This window comes from Gorilla gorilla, chromosome 5 (assembly GCF_029281585.2).
Source record: "Gorilla gorilla gorilla isolate KB3781 chromosome 5, NHGRI_mGorGor1-v2.1_pri, whole genome shotgun sequence".
Taxonomy (NCBI): domain Eukaryota; kingdom Metazoa; phylum Chordata; class Mammalia; order Primates; family Hominidae; genus Gorilla; species Gorilla gorilla.
In genome coordinates, this window is record NC_073229.2 from 57115247 (window position 1) to 57138656 (window position 23410).

The 23410-nt window shown below is 49.1% G+C and overlaps 1 protein-coding gene across 4 annotated transcripts in view; it reads right to left on the minus strand.

The window, feature by feature from the left end:
* Nucleotides 1-411: 411 nt before the first annotated feature.
* The window catches only part of KIF6 (kinesin family member 6), a 380981-nt gene continuing 357982 nt past the window's right edge, over nt 412-23410 (minus strand). For 2 of the 4 annotated variants that reach the window (XM_055390330.2, XM_031012602.3), the window contains 5 exons: nt 21372-21469; nt 10570-10620; nt 9876-9965; nt 7885-7991; nt 412-806 (listed from right to left, as the gene is read on the minus strand). In XM_055390330.2, coding sequence (XP_055246305.1) covers nt 790-806; nt 7885-7991; nt 9876-9965; nt 10570-10620; nt 21372-21469 — 363 coding nt within the window. In that variant the 3' untranslated portion in view covers nt 412-789. Of the gene's footprint in view, nt 807-7884; nt 7992-9875; nt 9966-10569; nt 10621-14188; nt 14304-21371; nt 21470-23410 lie in introns of those variants that run through there. The other 2 variants (XM_055390331.2, XR_008680633.1) reach the window with 2 other exon arrangements.

Here is a 23410-nt window from a genome sequence, read left to right on the forward strand (position 1 = left end):
GTGGAAGTGGGGAGTGTCAGCCCAAATCCTCCCAAGTGGCTGGGTGAAGGTTGTGAGGCCCAAGGTACCCACACTGCCCTCTCTCAAGCTCTCAGCAGAGCCCCTGGGAGCTGCCCGCTGTTCTCTGGGTGCTATGATGTCCTTAGACCCTGCAGGGCAGATGGCTCCCTGGAGACACAGCTGTTCAGGCACTGCCTCCAGGTCATCCTGGCCAAGAGGCTGATGGTGAAAGATGTGGTCTGGGAGATCAGGATTGGCCTTCAGGATGCCCTGCATTCCACTGCCTTGTCTGTGGCTGGGACATCCTGCCTGGACCTATCATGGCCATTTCTGGGCTTCCAAACCAGAGCACAGGCCAAGGGAGAGAGCTGGCAAGTCGCTAAAAATAAAAATATTCCCCTCACATTCCACTGGTGTGAGCATCCTCTGACATTATATTTTGATGGTGCTATTTCACATTCTCAAAAGCTTATAAAGATCTACACAAAACGTCACTACAACAGTGAGCTGAAGCCTTCACCCTGCCCCTAGCACTCTGGCCTTGCCCGGCCCTGCCAGCAGCTCCAGCAACCACAGGAAGGATGTTGTGGTCAGCCCCAGCCCCAGCCTCTCTGTGGCCTCCAGGTCAGCATCCTTAAAGAAACACAGTCCCCTCCATGGGAATCAAAGTCACTAGTTGCTCCCAGCAGCCCATAGTTCACTTCTGAAGCCAGAGCAAGTGAGGGGCGTGGCCTTCATCTGTGCTTCATTCTTGCTGGCATAATTCATGGCTGGATATTTCCTGGAAATTCAATTGCTTCCCAAACCTGAAAGGGAGACAGGATGCTTTTGGTTAGGCTGTGCATGCAGACACTGACTTTTCCCAGGATTGAATCGGGGGGAGGGGAGGCCACCGGCCACTCCCCCTGGGTCTTGGGCACTGCATCTGTGTCTTGCCTCCCAGGAGCTGCATTTATACCCCAAGCTCTGAAGGAAGAGGCCCCCTTTGCCCTTTGCAGAAGCTCCACCTCCCTAGGCTGAGACTGACGCCTGTTTTCCTACCCCACCGTTTTCTTTTCTTTTCTTTCTTTCTTTTTTTTTTTTGATGGAGTCTCACTCTGTCACCGAGGCTGGAGTCTTGTCTTTTCCTTCCTTCCTTCCTTCCTTCCTTCCTTCCTTCCTTCCTTCCTTCCTTCCTTCCTTCCTTCCCTTTCTTCCCTTTCTTTCTCTTCTTTCTTTTTCTCTTTCTTCTCTTTCTTTCATTCTGTCTCTTTCTCTCCCCTTCCTTCCTTCCTTTCTTCCCTCCCTTCCTTCCTTTTCTCTTTCTTTCTTTCTTTTTCTTTCTTTCTCTTTCTTTCTTTCTTTCTTTCTTTCTTTCTTTCTTTCTTTCTTTCTTTCTTTCTCTCTTTCTCTCCCCTTCCTTTCTTCCCTCCCTCCCTCCCTTCCTTCCTTTTCTTTTTCTCTTTCTTTCTTTCTTTTTCTTTCTTTCCTCCTTCCCTCCACCCTCCCCTCCCTTCCCCTCTTCCTTCCTTCTTTCCTTCCTTCTTTCTTTTTCTTTCTTTTCTTTCTTGACGGAGTCTTGCTCTGTTACCCAGGCTGGAGTGCAGTGGCACAATCTCGGCTCACTGCAACCTCTGCCTCCGGGGTTCAAGTGATTCTCCTGCCTCAGCCTCCCGAGTATCTGGAATTACAGGCACCCACCACCACGTCTGGCTAATTTTTCTATTTTTACTAGAGATGGGGTTTCACCATGTTGTCCAGGCTGGTCTCAAATTCCTGAGCTTAAGTGATCCATCCACTTCAGCCTCCCAAAGTGCTGGGATTACAGGTGTGAGCTACCACACCTGGACAACCCCATGGTTTTCATTGATGCTCCTACCTAATCCTCAGATTCTCTCCTTGCTTTTTGCTCCAGATATTAATTATATTCCAGGATGGCTCCTCCTGACCATGTGGCCCCTATCCTGTCATCTCCCATGGCTGGGCATGGAGAGGGTTCTCTGGATTGAGAACCAGGGCCCTTGCGTTCTAGCCAGGACAGTCCCCAACCCACGGTGTGACTTTGGGCAAGTCATGTCAGTTCTCTGGGCCTAACATTTCTCTTTGCTGGAGCAGATGAGATACCTGGAAAAAGCAAGGTGGCTTCTTGCTTCACAAAGTGTGGTCCATGGACCAGCAGTGCTGGCATTTCCAGGGAGCTTGTTAAGAAAGGCAGAGTCTAAGACATGGTCCACCCTGGACTTACTGGATCAGAATCTACAGTTTGACAAAACCTGTCGATTCATTAGCACATTAAAATGTGAGAACTGGTAAGAGTGATATGCAGTTATTTTGCTTAAAGTTTGGCTAATTTAGTAAGAGCAAGAGAGAATTTCTGAGATTCTTGGATGAAGTAATAAATACAATGTTTAAAAAAATTTCAGTGGACAGAGAGCCTGAGGGGTGAGGCTGCTCAGGGAACAGGTGAGCAGGCAGCTGCAGCCCTCCAGGTTCAGCCACAGGAACCTGGTAGTGGGTGACAAGTGTTAGCGTGGTTGGCTTCATATTGCTGTGGAAGAAAGGGTAATTCTTGGTGATACATTGAATGGCCAGCTAGTGTGGAGGAAGAGATTGGAAATAATTCACGGCTGTGAGCCCTTGGTCTTTCAGTTCTAATTCTGTGTGCAAGACCTCTGGCAGGCCTTGCTGTTTAATTAAACAAATATGGTCCTTATTTTTAAGACATTCTGATCTGTCTGAATTGAATTCTAGGACAGGAAGTAAGAAGACAAGTACATCAGAGCCTATGATGGTCATGTGTTCCTGTCACTCTGGACTTGTGGTTCCCAGCTCTGCTACACAATGGAAATCTCTGGAGAATCTCTAGAAATCCTGGTGCCCAGACCACAGCCCAGAACCATTAAGTCAGGATCACTGGGGTGGGTCCAGGTGATTCTGAGGCATGGCCAGGGCTGAAACTCACTGGTTTTGTCTCTCTAGTACAAGGACTGGCAGGGCAAGAGCTGGGGGCCCGTGGGCACGTGGCTGCTGATGAGATCTGGGGTCTGATGTTTCTGCTGCACTGTTGAAACGCAGCCTGGGCCAGGATTGTGAACGCTGCCGGTGGTAGGGAGCATGGAGTCTGAGCCATCTCCCACCCAGGATGGTCTCTGAGCCCCTCACACACTTGCATGCAGTAATGACAGGGGGTGGGTGGGGTGGGGCCTGGGAAGAAATGCTACAGAATAGTGGGGAGAGCACGCTCTGCCCCAAGACATAGCTCCTTACATGCACAGACCTCAACACAAAAGGCACCATTTCCAACTCATTCACTTTATGGGCCCCAGTTAAGTGATGAAGCTCTGTCTGTATTGGGGTTTTGATTACTGTGGGCTCCCAGAAAGGAGGGCACACTACAGATATACCATTAAGAAAAAGCAAAATCACACCTCATGGTGTTGGGCCAGCTCTCACCACAGAGGCCACTTCCCTGTTAATAATTCCTTGGTGCTTGGGCGTTGATAAGGGACTTTAATGGAGATTATCTAGGAAAGGATCAGAGCCTGGGCAAGGGTGGAATCTGTACATGACAGACAGAGGGAGGCTTGGGGAGGTGACCTGCCCAGTGTCATGCAGAGCAGAGATGGCCTTGGAATTTCCGCCTTTTCCCTCCCAGTTTGGGGCTCTTTCTCTTTCCCTGGGAGGGTTTCTGAACACAGAAGAGAGCTGGAGGGTTTCTCCGAGTGGGGCTGGAGGGCTGGGAGAGGCAGGACCTCTTCCTAACACCTCCTGGAGAAGACAGACTTGTGGTTATGGGGGTCGCACCATGGTTCCTTTCCAGATGGGAATACTTCCAAACTCAGGGATTAAGCAAGATTAAAAACAAAAAGGCCCTCTAGAAAGGGGTTAACCTCATTTCCTCAGATGTAAAAACTGTCCTTGGCAGTTGGAAACAGCAGAGTTGACTCCACAGATGACTGATGCCCCTTACGGGGGTTATATACCTGTCCACACCTGCCCCTGGCAGGGATTTAAACATTCCATGCTGTTCCATGAATCCTAAATCAAGTAGATTCATCCTGGCCCTTGGTGAAGCCTAAGAGCTGGCGAGGCTTATGTTAAATTGCCCTCTCTGGGCTCCTGCTCCCGAGCTGACAGTCACAAATTCCCCTTAATGAGCACTCCTGAAGTAACCAAGGCAGCGCTGTGAGCTAAATTAAGATTCGAGAGCCCAGGCAGGGAGAGGGAGGTGTTTGCTTTGGCTGAGAAGGTGCCTGGGCCCCGGCCTGTGTGTTTGCCTGGGTGCCCTGATAAGTGGGCTGCATATTAAGTGCCACATGGTGGGACCAGAACCATCTGCTGTATGTCTGAGAGGTCACGCCTGCTGGCCCTTTGGGACCTGGTGGCAGAGGGACCCCGTGTCAACCTGTCTTTGGCTTCCTTTGTGGCCCTGTGTTCACTGAAAAGCCAGAATGAATATTCTTCCTTTCGGAATAAAAATTGAGCTGTGGAAGTTTTGTTTGCTTTGATGAATTACTTCCAGGCTGCTGTTTATTTGGAGAGCAAAGCTCCCCAGCTGCAGGGCGGGTAGAGGCTGCGGTCACTCCCCTCCTGTCAATGCTGGTTCCTGTTCCTGAGGCCGAGAGAACTCCTGACAGCAGACTGGGCATATCTTGGTAGTTGCAGCTTTTCAAGACAGTGTGGCCCAGTGGGGAGAGAGCAGAAAACCTGGGTTATGCTGGCTCTGCCATTTATCAGCTGTGTAACCTTGGGCAAGTGATACAACCTCTGTGTGCCTCAGTTTCCTCACCTGTCAACAGGGGATCATAATCTTGGCCCTGCATGCCTTACAGGAGCGTTAAGAGCATCAAATGAAACAATAAAAATGAAAACATTTATAAATGGTAATTTGCCATACATATTTTAATAAAAGTGCCTGCCCTTCAATCCAGCTCTCTGCACTGCCTGTGGACAGTGTTAGCAGGAGGACACCACTCTGACAGGGACCTGGACTTCCGCCTCTTCTGTTTGGAGAGAGTTAGATGATCACATCTCTTATATGTACAAAAGCTTAGTGAATGTAACGTAAAGATATTGCTTGCCTGTAGGCTTCTTGAGGGGAGGAATGATGGTTGGTTTCTATGGATCTGTTACAGGGGAAGGGATATCTCAGCTCAAAGGATATCCTGCGTATCCAAGCCTTCCTCCACTTGTGCCTCGCACACTGTCCCCTCTACTTTCTCAAGGAAGTTTTTCCTGCAGCTCTGCTCCCCTCTCCCACCACAGCATCAATTTCCCTCTCTATGCATGTTTCAGCACGTGAGCATGTCTTAACATGCAAAGCATCCCTCTGGGCTCCTGCTTCCCTTTAGCTCCAGCCCAGTTCTCTGCTCCTGTCACTGCTCAACCCCCTGGAGGGGTTGTATCTGCTCACTGCCTCAGCCTCTTTCCCTTCCACCCTCTCCCCAGCCACTCCCAGTCCCCTGGCTAAATGGTGCTTGTCCATGATCACCCTGACATGCAAAATGGCCAGTGGTCCACATTCCATCCTGCCACACTCGACTGGCCCGTGTCCCCTTGGAGCTTGTGTTTCTCCAGCTTGTGCCTGAGGCCATACCCACTTATCTGCTGTTCCTTTTCACACCCTGTCAGTGCCTTCTCAGCATCTCTGCTTCCTCTCTCTCCGCAATTGTTGGAGAACCCCAGGGGGCTGTTCTCAGCAATTTGAATACCTCCATCTCTGGTCTTCAGAGGACATTGTATTCAGTCCTGTAGCTTCAGACACCAACCAGACATGATGACTTGCATATTTCTTTTTCTAGCTTAGACTTTCTCTCTGAGCTCCACTCATGCTCACCTGTCTACTCAACACCTCCTCTTGGACATCAAACGTCATCTGAAACTTCAAACAGGGCAGCCAGAACTCTCCATCCCTCCAGCTCCTTGCCTCTGATGGTCATGCCTCCCTGCCTTTCTCATTTCAGTAAATGGCACTGCCATTCTCTTCGCTGCTCAGATCAAAAGCCCGGGAGGTGCCCTGACTCTCCTCTTTCTCTTGCATCTCACATTTGGTCTACTGGTGAGTCCAAGCCACAATCATCCCTTGCTGGCACTTTCATGGTAGCCTGGTAACTGGTCTACCCTTGGCCCCTACAATCTACACTACATGTGACAAAGTGAGCTTTTTAAAGCATCAATCACATCATATCACTCCATGGTTAAAATTATTCAGTGGGCTTCCACTCTATCCAGAATAAAATCCAAATCTCTTTCCCCTGTGCATAAGGCTGGTGTGACTTGGCCCTTGTGCTCTTGCTCCCTGCCCTCCAGCCACTCTAGCCTCCTTCCCACTCTGTGGCCAAGCAAAGCTTCCCCTTCAGGCTTCTCGCTTTCCGCTCTGTCTGCTAGGACTGTGCATTCCCAGAACGCGGCGTGGTGCTCCATTCTCATGATGCAGCTGTAGGTTTAAAGTTATCTTCTCCAGCAAGGCCTCCCCAACCTACCCAGCTAAAAGCAGTCTTCCCAGTTACTGTCTACAACATTACATAGTTTAGCTATTTCATAGCACTTATTATCCCCTCAAACAATCTTACGTATTTGTCGATGTGTTCATTGTCTGTCTCCTTCCTCCCCCTAGAATGTCAGTTTCTTACGTGCTGGGTTCTGTCTTGTTCTCTGCTGTAGCCCCAGCACTAGTAGTAGTGCCTGGCATAAGAAGGCACCCAACACATACAGTGTTTGCTGACTGATTGGCTGTTCATTGCTGTTCAGTGCCTGATACCTATCATCAGAGTATTTGGGGCATAGATGGGGACTTGGAGATCACTGAATCCAGTTTTTTTGTTTTTTTTTTTAGACAAGGAAACTGAGAATGAGACAAGATCACAGCAGAGGTGGGGCTGTCTCAGGCCTAAGAAAGGACCTGACAGTGTTGCTGAGGCTGCTGGTTCTGGTGGTGAAGAGAGGATAGTAAGTAATCAGGCTGGCGGCCAAGCAAGGCGAGGACAGGACCAAGGCCGGCTCTCAGTTGCGGCGCTCTATCCATGCACAAACCTCTTCCTGCCCAAACTGCACATGGCTGGTGGAGAAGCTGAGTGCAGGCCCCGCAAGGCAGGCATCAGTCATTATACATCCAATCTGCCAGCCCATACCATCACGGTGGGGGCGCCTTTCTGGCAATGTGAAGGCAATGTTAAGCCTGCCTAGTAGCCTTTGGGTTATGGGGAGGAGGCTAAGACAAAACGCAGGCCTGGGGTAAGGGGCCCTGGGGCTTGCCCTGTGGGTGCGTAGGGGATGGAAGGCAGAAAGAGAAAAGGCCCAGCCACAGCAGATGGGAGATGGGCAGCTGCCAAGAGGACGGGGCTGGGGGTGGAGGGGGCAGTGATGCAGGCCAAGAAGAGTCTTCTTCTCTTCCTGTTGTCTGACACACCACTCTTATTTCCTCTGTGATTGTTATGGTGTCCTCAGGCCTGGGCCTTCAAGCGGTGTTTACACTCACAGCTCTTTGGCAAGAACCACACTCTGATAGGGGAGTGAGACTTTAAGCCAGGGGTTCAATGAGTTACCAAAACATCACTCAGCCCCTTCCTGTTTGTAGAAGGCTGAGCAGAGGAGACAGCTGACTTTGGGAACAGAGAACAAAGGAGCTGAAGATCTGGAAGAGACAGAGAGCAAGCTCTGCCAAGAGGGACAGGAGCACCTGGGCCGCCCACCCACTTGGGCCTGTCTTGGTGTTTCTGATGCTGCCCCTTGAGGCTTTCTTGAGAAGGAATCAGAGGCTGGGCACATGTGAGTGACAGGTAGGCCAGTCCTGTGGCTTCAGGAACATGTAGGAAACTCCCTATTCCCCTCCCACCTCACTGTGTGCTCCCCACAAGTGTTGGTGACCTGCTGCCCAGGAGGAGCCACCGAGGGAGGTGCACTTACATTGCTTCTGCAGAATGCTCTGTCTGGCCTTGATGAAGGCGATGATGTCCGAGTCCGTCTGGCTGTCTCCGGTGAGAGGGATGGACGACACTGGCCTCTTGGGGATGCTGGAGGCAACCACGTGTCACATTTTACTACACTTTACAACTGGACTCATCACTTATATTTTCAAAATGCTTTTCCATTTTTGGTGACTGATCTCACTCAGAAAGCTACATGACACGGCTGGCCTGCTTCTCACTCCCTCCTACCTTCTCTGTGTGGCAGCCACACTAAGCCTCTTGTCATGCAAATTGGGTCAAGTCACTCCCTGCCATAGACCCTGATATAGTTGGCTGTGTCCTCACCCAAATCTCATCTTGAACTGTAGCTCGCATAATTTCCACGTGTTGTGGGAGGGACCTGGTGGGAGATAACTGAATCATGGGGACGGTTTCCCCCATACTGTTCTCGTGGTAGTGAATAAGTCTCATGAGATCTGATGGTTTCATACGAGGTTTCCCCTCTCACTTGGCTTTCATTCTGTCTTGGCTGCCACCATGTAAGACGTGCCTTCCACCATGATTGTGAGGCCTCTCCAGTGACATGAACTGTGAGTCCATTAAACCTCTTTTTCTTTATAAATTACCCAGTCTCAGGTATGTCTTTATCAGAAGTGTGAAAACAGACTAATACAGACCCTTTAGTGGCTTTTCACCACTCATAGAATAAAACTTAAACTCTGTCCCATGACCTACCAGGCCGTGTGTGATATGACCCCGGGTCAGGGGCTCCAGCTGCCCCCTTTTCTTTCAGTGACTTGCATTTACCAAGCCACTTCCAGCCTCAGGGCCTTTGCTCTGATGCTTCCTCTCCCTGGACTGCTCTCCCCACCACCAGTCACATGGTGGCTGTGCTTTCTCTCACTGCCTTCTCTATCCTCTTACCACCACCACTCCTGTCCTCCCATCCCTGATTTACCCAAACCAGCACCCCTTAACCTGGGGCCCGTCAACTTCTGCGCCCAGCTTAGATGTCATATCATTCAGTACTGTGTCCTCAGAGCACCCTCATTCCCCACGTGGCTTAGCTAGTTGACCTCAAGGCAGAGATTACTATTCTCCTGTCTCTCCTTAAAAACAGAACCATATTTAGCTAAGTTGCCACAACTAAAAAAAACTACCTTTCCCAGACTCCTTTGCTGCGATGTGTGGCCGGGTGACCAGGTGCTGGCCAATGAGATTTGTAAGTAGAAGTGTTGTGTGGGAATCTCCTTAGAAAGGGAGGGCTGTGTGTGCCCTTCCCCATCCCCTTTTCCATCCAGCTTCTCCATATAGCATTCCCCTTCAGCAAACTCAGAGCAGTACACTTGCCTGGCCTTGCCAACTTTCTGTCCGTCCTCACCCCTGTGCCTCTGCACAGCAGGAGGCGGTAGCCACTTCCTTAGAAGGCAGTAAGGATGGTATGTAACAAGGGGCTGGCCATTCCCGCAGGTAGTTTGGGTGTTGGCTTTCCCGCTGCAGGCCAGCTGGAAGCACTAAAGCAGAGTCCAGGCAGGCAGGGCAGAGGCTGTGCTGGTGAAAGAGGCTGAGCAGCCATTCTAGCCAGAGGATACAAATGCCCATGGTGCTGATCAACTCTGCTAAGCCTGGAAGCAAATGCTGCTGGGTCTTCAGGCCAGGCTTGTCAGCTCCCTGCTCTGCTCTGTGGTGGGGCTGCCCTGGGCTGGCTCTTTCCCTTTCTGGCCCCCAGGTACATCTATTCACAAAAAGATATGAAACAACTCTGCCCAACACAGGGCCCTGGTGACTGTGGGAGAAAACCTCCCCGCTTTGAGTTGGCCTGTGTGAGAGATTCCAGGGAATTCCCAGGGGACCAGGGCAGAGGCCAGACCTGGGTTCTGTCTGTGTGGCTACTGGACGAGGGGCTTTTTCGGGGAGTAGACTGGAGATGGAGGCCCACTCCGCCCACTGCAGGGGCTGTCACAGGCATAACAGGAGAAGACCACAGACCTGTCTTCCAGTGGGGTGCTGGTGCTGCTCTGTTTCTGGCTGTGTGGACTGGGGCAAGGCGAGGGCAGGATTTTCCTGGCATTCACATCACTGCAAAACACAAACAAAAGCAAAAGGAATGGGGGCAAATTTATAGAAGAGAAATTCAGGGTTTATATCTAGGAGCTGTTATGGACTGAATGTGTCCTCTCAAAATCCCTGTGTGGACACCCTAATTCCCAGTGTGATGGCATTGGGCAGTGGGGCCTTTGGGAGGTGAATAGATTTAGATGAGGTCCTGAGGGTAGGGCCCCCGCACTGGGATTAGTGTCCTTATAGTTATAAGAAGAGGATGAGAAACTACAGTGCATGCTCTCTCTCTCTCTATTTCTCTCTCTCTCTCTGTCTGCTATGTGAGCACACAGTAAGAAGGAGGTGCCAGCAAGCGAGGAAGGAAGCCCTCAGCAGGAACTGAATCTGCTGTGCTACGGACTGGAGGTTTGTGTCCCTGAAAAGTCATGTGTTGAACCTAATCTCCAATGTAATGGTAGTAGAGGTGGGGTCTTTGGGTGGTGATTAAGTCATGAAGGTAGAACTCTCATGAATGGGATTAGAGTCCTTATAAAAGAGACATCGGAGAGCTCCCTTGCCCCTTCCACCATGTGAGGATGCGTCGAGAAGACAGCTGTCTATGAACCAGGAAGGGGGTCCTCACCAGACATCGAATCTGTCAGTGCCTTGATCTTGGACTTCCCAGCCTCCAGAACTGTGGAAAATAAACGTTTGTTGTTTGAGCCACTCAGTCTATAGTATTTTGTTATAGCAGCCTGAGCAGACTAAGACAAGAGCCAAGAGTCCTGTCTTGGATGGTTTACACAGTAATTTTCTTTTTTTCTTTTTTCTTTTGAGATGGAGTTTCACTCTTGTTGCCCAAGCTGGAGTGCAGTGGCACGATCTTGGCTCACTGCAACCTCCGCTTCCTGGGTTCGAGCAATCCTTCTGCCTCAGCCATCCAAGTAGCTGGGATTACAAGCGTGCATCACAACACCTGGCTAATTTTTTGTATTTTTAGTAGAGATGGGGTTTCACCATGTTGGCCAGGCTGGTCTTGAACTCCTGACCTCAGGTGATCCACCCACCTTGGCCTCCCAAAGTGCTGGGATTACAGGCGTGAGCCACTGTGCCCGGCCTACACAGTAATTTTCATTGTTAGAGCATGCATCTGTTGGCTGTAGAAGCTGAACAACAAAGGATGGCCACAACTGTCATTGATAGACACGCCAGGCTTCGTGAAAGTGCTCTGCAAACATCATGCCATTTAATCCTCTCAGTGACCTAAGAGGTAGATGTCATCGTCTCCATTTTATACATGAGAAAACTGAGGCTTAGAGAGATTAAAGAAATTCTAAAGTTATCCAGCTGGTAAGTGGCAGAATCTGGAGCTACTCAGGATTCTTTGAGGCTTCAGAACCTGTGCTCTCAGCCACAATGCCTTCTAACTGGGCTTGACTCTGTGGCATTCTAGGAACACACGCTGGCCTACCCCTGACCACACTGCCTGCCCCTGGGACCTAGCTTCATGCTGAGAGAGGAGTCAGATCCAACAGCTCACTAGATGCAGCTGTGCCTGCTCACCTAGGCTGCTGACATGTGCGCCTTGCCTTGGATTCCTGGCCAAGTGCAGTGGAACCCAGAAGCTCCTCTTGGGAGGTGAAGAGGCGTGTGGACACGGCTGGTTGGAGGCCGGTGTATTCCACATGCCTGTGGTTACAAGGTCCTTACTCTTAAGTTGTGCTGTAAGGAGATCTTCCTCGCTTCCTGCCTGGACACAACGTAAGAGCTGGAAGAGGCCTAAGAAGTCACCTGGATACAACCCTCCTTTTACACTCTGGGGACACTTGGGCTGAGAGGCAGGCTAGGGTTAGAGACAGGTGAGCCGGCTCCGCGGAGTCTGCATCTTCAGTCCAAGGTACTCTACACACCTGACAAACTAAGTGTCTCACTCATGACTATGGTCCCTTCCCCGGCTCTGGCCTTCCGCCTTCCGATCTCAGCCAATGGCAAGGCTGCTTCCATAGGTCACGAATGTGGTCAAACAAGCAAGAAAAGACACCAGAGCCTGGGGAAGCCCCCCCTCACCCACCAATGTCCATTTCCTAGCAGTGGAGAGACTTTCCACGAGGTGCCCTTCATGGTGGGAAAGCAGAGATCCCTGTGCTGGGTCTAGTGAGAACCGATGTAGGACCAGAGGTAGCCACAAGGTGGCAGGCTCTGCACGCTTTTCTTTAGAGAACAGTAACCAATTCTCAAGGCTCCTGTTGAGTGGTTCCTGGTGCAGCCTGGAGAAGGGAAGGAGAAAGGGCTTTCCATCCTGCAAGTGCTTTCATGACAACGGGTCAAGGTCAGTTTGGAAGCTGTAGCAAATTTGCAAGACCAAGGCACTGGCACAAAAATGGCTCATTCACTCAATGGCTTCCCAGTGGAGCCTTGGCTCAGGTTTCAGGGAGAGTTCACAGGTGCCAAACTATTGAAAGTTGGGAGGGGGTGGAAGAGGATGGAGAGATGGATGGGGCAGGGTAGAAGGGCACGATCACACCGTGGCCAATAGGGGCATCCAGTACCCTTTGCGGAGGCCCAGCTGCCCCACCTCATGCAGGAGGGCAGTGCAATGGAAGGCTGGGGGCTCCCGAGGGAAATGACTCCTCAAACCTGTAAGCTGCTCAAGCATCCTGTTCCTGGATGCCACAGCTTGGTTTCTGTAATTCTGAGGATGATGCCATAAATGACCTCTGCCCTCTCCCTTTGCCCAACCAGCCTTTGACACTGAATTAATTTCTCATGTTGACGCCCCTCTGGAGAGAGAACATACCAGCCATCAGAATGAAGTATCTTCCTTAATAAGGATTAATAAGCCATATTAATAGTAATCAGGCCTCCTGGGTTGCCAATCAGAGTGTTTAGTGGGATCAGCTTCCAGGACCTGAGCATCCCTGGGGAAGTGATGAATCAGGTTTCTTTCAGAACCTGATGAGCAGAAGACCAGCGCCCCGTCCCCCCTGCCCCAGTTCCCCACCTGCAGCAATTCCACAGGAGCAGCCGCTCTGGAGCTTGGGCAGCAACAGCCGCTGGGCCCTCACTCTCTCACCCTGGCGGCTCTGACCGGGCACTGACCGGGCAACATTTATCTGCTCACAGAGTGACCGTGTCGGAGGGACCTTTGCACATCTTACAGATGAGGCCAGGGAATCCCAAAGCGGGGAGCTGGCTTGCCCAAGGGTGTGCTGCTCGGAGGGGCCATGACTGGGATTCACGTGATTCAAATCTCAATAAAGGGGACTTGTTGGAGGTGGTCAATAATGACGTGACACACACCTTTGAAGTCCAGGGTTCTCGACTGCAGGGTTAAAGGTCTCTAGGCAAGCACATCCAGGGATCATCTTAAGTTGGAATACCTAAGGAATGTCCAGGAATGCCCAAGGCCAAGACAAGGTGGAAGGAGCACTATTCTGATGGGTGGCACAGCGGACAGTCCCTGGAGGCCTTGCCCAAGGGCTACTCCTTAGACCTATTCCACCATGGACTCTCTCGGAGATGCCGGCGGATAAAGGCTGGCAGCGGCATGATCAACAAACAAGCAGTAAACAGGCAGCCCTGGCTGCAAGGGAGTATGACAAAGGGAATGAGGCAGAGAGGAGGAAGAAAAGGAGAAGGGGGATGTAAGGCAGGAATAGAGATAGGCAGAGCTGACAGTGGAGGGAGGGATGGGAGAAGAGGTGAGTGGAGGAGGGAAGGAGGCAGGGAGAGGGCAGGGGGAGCAGTGGGTGGAAGGAAGAAAAGGCACTTGCCATGGAATGTGAAGGTCTAGGTTTAATTTGTGGCTCTTTTTTTTTTTTTTTTTGAGACAGGGTCTTGCTCTGTCTCCAGGCTAGAGTGCTGTGGTGTGATCTCAGCTCACTGCAACCTCTACCTCCTGGGTTCAAGCGATTCTTCTGCCTCAGCCTCCTGAGTAGGTGGGACTACAGGCACGCACCACCACGGCTGGCTAATTTTTGTCTTTTTAGTAGAGATGAGGGTTCACCATATTGGCCAAGGCTGGTCTTGAACTCCTGACCTCGTGATCCACCCACTTCGGCCTCCCAAAGTGCTGGGATTACAGGCGTGAGCCATCGTGCCTGGCCTAATTTGTGGCTCTTTGTGTTATTAACTACAGAGTTAAAGCATCTCATTCCCTTTCGGGGCCTCAGTGTCCTCATTTACAGAATGGGGAGGCTGAACTCTGGGTTTCTCAGCTGAAATGGCAAGGGCCAGTCACAGGGAATTCTGGGTTTCCATACCTTAGAAGGTTGGCCTTTTAAGGAAACACAGTTTTGCCCTTTAAAAATCCTGGCCTCTTGGGAAAATCAGACGGTGTGGACACATTGGAAGAGCGGATACCCCAGGCAGGAGGATCTGGTGGTGGGAAGCACATAAAGAAAGCGCCTTGTACAAAATATTACAAAATGTGGGCTGGTAAATGCCAACACCTACTAGATAACATTATGGACATGTGTCCCTAAAAGGCAGTCATTGATCCTAAACACAACTGCTGTGAGGAATGAGGGGAGTGCACGACTCCGACAGGCCTGGGTTTGAGTCCACCACTGATTAGCTGGTGACCCTGGGCAAGCTACTTCATCTCTCTGAGCCTGCATTTTTTCACCTGTAAAGTGGGGGACCATGATAGTAGGCACAGTGCTCATGTATTTTGCACCTGGCCCAGGAGGGCCCTCTACAAAGGCTAGGAGATATTATTACCGTCAGAGGAGAAGGCCAATGCTGTCTCCCTTGGGAACGTGAGAATGCCAACAGCGAATCCTCCACGTGGGATGTTCACAGGGAATGTCTGAGATGCCATGATGGCCTGAGACAGGGTTCCCTACCTGGCTTACCGTGGCAGAGTTCTGTGGGCCCGTTACTACCAGCATCTAAAGCAAGTGGCAAGGATTTCTTTGTCAGAGGTGGAGCCCCTAGAGCTCTTCCTTTCCAGTCTCTGGCGGGGTTACTTTTCCTCTCACCTGCCTAGTGTGACCGTCCCATCCAGGAACGCTGGCACTCCAACAACTGTTGGAGGAGGAAATATGGGGCAGCCAGCCACTCGAGTTGAGGTGTTTTAACAAACACTGTTCAGGACACTCAGTGATCTCTGCCCAGGAATTAGGGCATCCAACCAGCTCGCCGGCAGCCACCACAGGGGACAGGGCTGAACAGCACTCTAGGGCTGCCTGAGAGCCATCTTCCCCAAGACCCTTCTGCCAGCAGTCACCGAAGGGGCTTGGGGTGGGGGTGGGGACTCTGGGAGCAGGATTTTCGGAAAAGCTCCTGTGGGTGATCTGATGCACACCTTTCAAATTCAAGGTTCTGAACACTAGGATTAAACTTTTTTTTTTTTTTTTTGCAAGCACGGTGTATTTCTTTTCTTTCTTTTTTTTTCCTCTTTTTGAGACAGGGTCTCACTCTGTCACCCAGACTAGAGTGCAGTGGTGCAGATCTTGGCTCACTACAGCCTTGACCTTCTGGGCTCAAAAGATCCTACCATCTCAGCCTCCTGAGTAGCTGGGACTACAGGCATGTGCCACCACGCCCGGCTATGGAGTTGTGGGAAGGGAAGGATATTTTCATATTTTGTTGTAGAGATGGGGTTTCACCTTGTTGCCCAGGCTGGTGTTGAACTCCTGGCTCAAGCGATCCACCGGCATTAGCCTCCCAAAGTACTGGGATTACAGGCATGAACCACTGTCCCTGGGCAAGCACAGTGTATTTCTACCTTGCATCTGTTGGGCCCCTTGCTGACACACCTGCCTCTCTCTCTCTCTCTCTCACACACACACATGCACATGTACACACTTCAATGTCTTTGAAGCCAAAGGAAAAATGAGAGACAGGGCTTTCTACTCGCTGAGCAGGATATTGCTACCAGTAGAAGCTACCCAAGAGATCAGAAAAGAGGGTAGAGAAACAGCCAGGTGTTCTGAGCCTCACAGCTGAAAGGAGAGCTTATTCTCATGGGGCAGATACACGAGGGGCTCAGCACAGAGCCAGAGCAATGGTTGAGGAAGCTGATTCCTCCTCGTTGTGTTTTTCAGATGTGCTGTGTGGAGTCCTGGAGTTTCAGTGAGAGGGCTCCGTGTGTGGAAGGTGCAGGTATACAGGGGTTGGAATTCAAATTTACTGGCCTCTAGAGGTTGGCAGGTGCCCAGGTGAATGCATGGAGTGGGCCAGGTGCAGGGCACAAATGCTAAGCTGCCTGCATTGCCATGGCATAGTGCAGCTGCCTAGTTATTCTGCTTCTGCAGTTTTAAAAATCAATAGACTATTATTTAGAGAAGTTTTAAGTTTACAGAAAATTGAGCAGATAGTACAGAGAATTCCCTTATACTCCTCTTCCCCACCTTACAGTTTTCCTTATTATTAACATTTTGTATTAGTGTGATAAATTTGTTATAACTGGTGAACGAATATAGATACATTATTATGAACTAAAGTCCATGGTTTATGCAGGGGTTCACTCTTTGTGCTGTACAGCTCTATGGATTTTGAAAAATGCATGACATCATCTATGCAACATTACAATATCATACAGAATAGTTTCACTGCCCCCAAAATTCCCTGTGCTCCATCTATTCATCCTTTCCTCCCTACAAGTCCATGACAACCACTGACTATTTCACTGTGTCCATAATTTTGCCTGTTCCAGAATGTTATATAGTTGGAATCATATAATACATAGTCTTTTCATATGAGCATCTTTCAGTAAGCAATATGCATTGCAGGTTCATCACTTTTCATGGCCTGATAGCTCTTTTTTTTTTTTTGAGACGGAGTCTTGCTCTGTCACCCAGGCTGGAGTGCAGTGGCTTGATCTCGGCTCACTGCAACCTCTGCCTCCTCGGTTCAAGCGATTCTCCTGCCTCAGCCTTCCAAGTAGCTGGGATTACACGTGCATGCCAATATCCTTGGCAAATTTTTGTATTTTTAGTAGAGGTTGGGTTTCACCATGTTGGCCAGGCTGCTCTTGAATTCCTGACCTCAAGTGATCCACCAACCTTGGCCTCCCAAAGTGCTGGGATAACAGGCCTGAGCCACTGCACCCAGACTTGATAGCTGAATAATATTCCATGGTTTGTTTATTCATTCACTTTTTGGAGGACATCTTGGTGGCTTTCAGTTTTGGGCAATTATAAATAATTATACAAAAAGCTACTATGAACAATCATATTCTGTTTTTTTTTGTGGACATAAGTTTTCACCTCAATTAGGTAAATAACTAAAATGCAATTGCTGGATTGTATGGTGAGATCATATTTAGCTTTGCAAGAATCCATCAAACTGTCTTCCAAAGTGGCTGTGGGAGTGCAAAACCATTTTGCATTCCCTCTAGTAATGAACGAGAGTTCCTATTGCTCAACATCCTCACCGGCATTTGGAATTGTCATTTTTTTTTTGATTCTAGCCATTCTAATATGTATGTAGTGGTATCTCATTGTTGTTCTAATTTGTATTTCCCTGTGTGACACAGGATGTTGTGTACCTTGTCATGTACTTATTTTCCATCTGTATCTCTTCTTTGGTGAAGTGGCTGTTCAGATCTTTTGCCCACTTTTAAACTGAGTTGTTTATTTTCTTATTGTTGAATTTTTAGAGTTCTTTGTATACTTCAGATACAAGTCCTTTATCAGATATATGTTTTGCAAATATTTTCTCCCAGTCTGTAGCTTGTCTTTTAATTCTTTTAAAAATATCTTTTGCAGAGTGGTGTTTTAATTTTAAATAAAGTCCAACATCAATTTTTTCTTTCATGAATCTGCATTGTCTTCCAAAACATCAGGCTAGCCAAACAAAACACATCATGTCAGTTATTGACCCTGGGCTCAGGGGCTCACATAGGAGATGTGTCCTAAAACCAGAATGTGAGGCAGTGAGAGGGTACTGGGTCTGGGATGGCGGCGCTGTAGCCCTGGGCAGATGGGCCCAGTGGCTCCTTCCCTAGTGCGGCGTCTGGCATGCAGCAGATGCTGGAGAGATGGACTTCAGGATGGCACTATGCCAGCCACAATGGGCGCTATGCAGTGTGCCAGTTCCTACTGCTAAGTGGAGCTAAGTGTGATGCCCAGACCCATGGGGGTGCCACTGCTCTGCAGCAGGACTGCTACTGAGGGCACACTGACATTGCATGGCCTCTGCTTTCACATGGGTCCAAGACCAGATTGATAGATGATGATGGCATGACCAGCCTACATAAGGCTCCTGACAACGGTCATGTGGACATTTGCTCCCTCCTGTTGCAACATAGCTTAGCCCTGAAGGCCATCTGGGATGGAAGGCATGGCTAGCATGTGACCTGCTGCCCTGCAACGGTGACCTGCTGGCTAGCTGAGTTGCCACCCTCCTGTCTCAGGCTGCCCTTGCAGGGTACACAGACCAGGTTTTTAAGCCCCCATGTTGTTCAGCATCCATACTGCAGGGCAGGAAACTGAGGCTAGAAGACCCAGGGAGACCCCCAGTCTGGCCACTGTGGAAGCAAGGGAGTAGGTTTGGTGGGGCTGAAAGTGTTTAGGCTTGGACAGATGATCATATCCCAAATTGGCTCACATGGGAAATCTATCCATTTGGAAAAAAGAAGTTATGTCCTTACCTCATCCCATATGCAAAGATACAATGCAAGATTAAAGATCTAAATGTAAAAACACACAATGATGTAGGAACTAGAAGAAAATATGGAATAGGTGACAAAAGCTGCTTTCTAGCTGAATGACCTTGGTACAAGTCATTTAACCTACTTCTCCGTTGCCTCATCTGGAAGCTGGGAATGGTTATAATAGGGCCTGGCCTCAAAGTCATGGTGGTCACTAACTGGGTAAGCATTGGGAAAGCCCTTGAGAGAGTGGCCCACAGCAAGCAGCCTAGGACAGGACCCGCTGCCCCACCATGCAATCAGCACTTGCTGCTATACCATGATTTCATTAATTTCAACAGTCTGATAGGTAGAAAAGTGCTACTGCCTTGTTTTAGTTTGCATTGCTAATGACTAGTGAGGTTGAGCACCTGTCTTCCATGAACTGCCTGCCCATGCCCATTTAAAAAATGTTGGCCAGGTGTGGTGCTCACACCTGCAATCCCAGTACTTTGAGAGGCCAAGGTGGGAGGATCACTTGAGCCAAGAAATTCAAGACCAGCCTGGGCAACATGGTGAGACTCTTCCTCTACAAACAATATATATATTTTTAAATTAGCCATGTATGGTGGCACGTGCCTGCAATCCCAACTACTCAGGAGGCTGAGGCAGGAGGATTGCCTGAGCCCAGGAGGTCGAGGCTGCAGTGAGCCGTGATCACACTGCTGTACTCCAGCATGAGTGAGAGTGAAACCCTGTCTCAAAGAAAAAAAGAATGTTTTTCATTTCACTGATCCATAGGAGTTGTTTATATTCTGCATATTGATCTTTTGTTTTATATATATACACATATATATGTATCTATATACATTAAACATTTTTTTCTTTAAGTATAAAAACAAAGGCACTCCAAAAAATTAGAATACAGGCTGAAGTGCTGGCACCAACAGCCAGATTGGAGGATCTGGGAAAGTCCAAGGAAAATCTCAACCTGGTTGGTGTTGAGGGCTCACTGGCTGGCCTTTTAATTTTAAGAAGAGTCTTTTTTTTTTTTTTTTTTTTTTTGAGACAGAGTCTCGCTCTGTCGCCCAGGCTGGAGTGCAGTGGTGCGATCTCGGCTCACTGCAACCTCCACCTCCTGGGTTCCAGCGATTCTCCTGCCTCAGCCTCCCGAGTGGCTGAGATTACAGGCATGCACCACCACACCTGGTATTTTTGTATTTTTAGTAGAGATGGGGTTTCACCATGTTGGCCAGGCTGGTCTTGAACTCCTGACCTCAGGTGATCCGCCCGTCTCAGCCTCCCAAAATGCTGGGATTACAAGCATGAGCCACCACGCCTGGCCAATAGTTGTTTTTTAAGAATACTTTTTTTTTTTTTAAAAAGAATAGTTTTACATTTACAGAAAAGTTGGAAAGATAGTGCATGGAGATCCCATGTAGCCTGTACCCAGCTTCCCCTATCGGGCAGTTTTACCTTAGTGTGGTGCATTTGCCACAATCACTGAACCGATATTGATACATTGTTATTAACTAAAGGCCATACTTTACTGGACTTTTCTTAGTTTTTCCCTAAAGCCTTTTTCTGTTCCAGGCTCCCACCCAGGACGCCACTTTACATCTCGGTGGTGTGTCTCCCTAGGCTCCTCTTGGCTGTGACCGAGTCTCACACTTGGTTTTTGGGGACCTTGACAATTTGAGGCATGCTAGTCAGTATTTTGTAGAGTGTCCTTCCATTGGGATGTGTCTGATGTTTTCCTCATTCTTTGACTGATGTTATGGGTTTCTGAGAGAAAGGCCACAGAGGTAGAGTGTCACTCTTATCACATCATATCACGGGGACTCTCTGACACCTTTTTCTTTTTTTTTTTTTTTTTTTGAGATGGAGTCTCTGTCCCCCAGGCTGGAGTGCAGTGGCACGATCTCAGCTCACTACAACCTCTGCCTCCTGGGTTCAAGTGATTCTCCTGCCTCAGCCCCCCAAGTAGCTGGGATTACAGACGTGTGTCACCGCACCTGGCTAATTTTTGTATTTTTAGTAGAGACAGGCTTCCCCATGTTGGCCAGGCTAGTCTTGAACTCCCGACCTCAGGTGATCCACCCACCTTGGCCTCCCAAAGTGCTGGGATTACAGGCATGAGCCACCGTGCCCGGCCCTCTGACACCTTTTTTAAAGCCCTATCTTATATTTCCAACGTGAGGGCTCAGCACCCCTTCAAACCCAAAGGATTGCTCCTTGGTGGCAGAGACGGAGGCCCCACACATACTATCCTGGCCTCTGGCATCAGATGGACAATGGCAGGAGGCGTGCTTCATCGGTGCTACCCCCTGGGTTGTGTGGTTGGAAAGAGACAATAACATGGTTGTGGGGAAGTAGAGTCCCTGCTGGTCATCCTGTCATGTAGGGAGACTGGCTCTGGGCCATCCTCATGTGGTGTTTTTGGAGGCTACCTGAATCCTGGCTAGGACGAAGAGCTCCCCTGTGTCTCAGTAGGCGGGCTACCCACTGTCCCACCACCACTGTCCCCCAAACCCCCTTCTCCCATGCTATGACCCTGTTCCATTCCTGCCAATCCCTTCTTCCCACTCAGGAGGCAGGACCAGGGCTTGATTGTGAAACCTCTTGTCTCTTGTTACCATGGCAGTAGGTCTACTGGCTGTCAGAGCGAGGGACTGAAGGGGTGTGCACTCCAACCAACTTGAAAGCCACTGTCTTGAGTATCTACGGCTAATTAAACGGTAAAAGGAATTAATCCTGCTGGATCATATGGCTTATCAGGAGACATGAGAGCCACAGGAATAGGTTAAAGAGAAAGGTAGGGAGCCTTTTCTGGGAACTCTAACACCTCCGGTGAGTTCTCACCTTACCTTTTGTTAGAGAAGAGTTGGGACCGTTCATGCTGGGAGTCAGATGTCTGGAGAAACGGCTTCGTGTGATCGAGTGAATTCACTGCTGGAGAATTTACCTGTTGGCCCCAGAAGGAGTTTCACAGTGTTAGCTTGAATCTAATGACATAGGAAGATGTTTTTGATGTAATTCTTTTTTTTTTTTTTTTTTGAGATGGAGTCTCGCTCTGTCGCCCAGGCTGGAGTGCAGTGGCGCGATCTCAGCTATTGCAACCTCTGCCTTCTGGGTTCAAGCAATTCTCCTGCCTCAGCCTCCCGAGTAGCTGGGATTATAGGCACCCGCCATCATGCCCGTCAAATTTTTGTATTTATAGTAGAGACGGGGTTTCACCATGTTGGCTAGGCTGGTCTCGAACTCCTGACCTCAGGTGATCTGCTCACCTTGGCCTCCCAAAGTGCTGGGATTACAGGCATGAGCCACCATACCCGGCCTTGATGTAATTCTTAAGGGGAACAAGCCAGCTATAAAAGTTAGTGTACACAAGGTGTATGGCCAAAAACAAATCTAGACATGGTAATGACCATAATGATGGCTTCAACATATTGTCTAGGGATGGTAAAGAATTATGGGTAATGTTTAATTTATTCTTTATGCTTTCCTGTGCTTTCCAAGTTTTCCAAATTGAACATGTATTCCTTTTTAAAGATAGAAAAAAAATGTTTAAAATGTTATCTTCATTGTTCAAAAATACTTTCTGGTTTTGCTTCTCCTTGTCCCAAAGACCCCCTACTAAAGTCAGGAGACATCCACCGAGCACTTTGTGTAGGGGAACAGCTCTGCCATGGTGCTCTGCAAGCTGCATGTCCCCACATAGGCCTCAAGAGCAAGGCATAGATCACAGCTGGTCTAAATCTTGGCAGAATGCCCTGTAAGCCTCCTGGAACGTGAGTGCATACAGGAAGCTTGTGAGTGGTTGCTACTAGGTTATTTCCCACTTGCTTCCCTATCTTCCCAGAAGGCTATCCTAGAAGTTTCTTGTCACCTCTCTTGTTCTGATGAGGTTTGGAGCTTTCTGCCTCTGCCCGCTGAGGGTACAGCTGCAGGCTACAGAACTGCTCAGGGGCAGCATGGAATTGGCCCCTCTGTACCAGTGTATCCCACCATCCCCCTTGCTGTCATCTGGTCCCTTTTGTTTCAGTGCCATCCTGTGGGGCAGGGGACACATGGAGCTGACACCCTTGCCTACTCTGGCTTTCGCTGTCTCTGTAAGTCATACACTGTCTGAATGTGTCAGCTTTGCCTGGACACTTCCTGAGTTTCGCTGGTATGACCCTTGTCGACTGGTCAGTGGTGGACTCCCTCGGGCACCAGCTGGGGAAGGCCTCATTCACTGATGAACTTGCCAGGAAGGGCTCTTAACCTGGAGTCCACAGACAGAATCCAGGGGCTCTGCCCATGTGGATGGGAGCCAATCACAGCTGTATTTTCCCTAGCTGCTACCTGAAATTATTTCTTTCAGTGATAAATGTAGACAACAAACCACAGAAGTATTAGCAATACCTGTGACTTTGTCACCAATGGAAATCAAGCATATTTTCATATCACCTGACAGTTGGTGTAGAGATCTTGAAATATTGTGTCATTTCATCATGACTTTGAAGTTATGATAAATATTGGGCCTACACCTAGATCTTATTAATTAATGCATTTTAAAAGTGGTACACGTATTACTATACCATAACTCAAAATATTTTGATAACCGTATTTCATTCTAACTAGTTTTCTTTGTTATCTCGTGTATTTAATTTTATCCAAATATTCTTCTCCATTGTCCTGCCGCGTGGCCACTTGCTATCACACTGGTTATTGCTTGGCTATGTCCTTGGCAAATCATCTTCTCTGGCTCTCAGTTTTCTTGTCCTTAAAATGAAGGGATCAGCCTGTCAGATAATCAGTAAGCATTCTGCCAGCCAGAAAAGGGATCTGATTGTGCGTATTTTAGCACTTCCGCTGTGCCACAACTGAGGCGTTACATGAGGAAAACTGAAACTGGGATTTT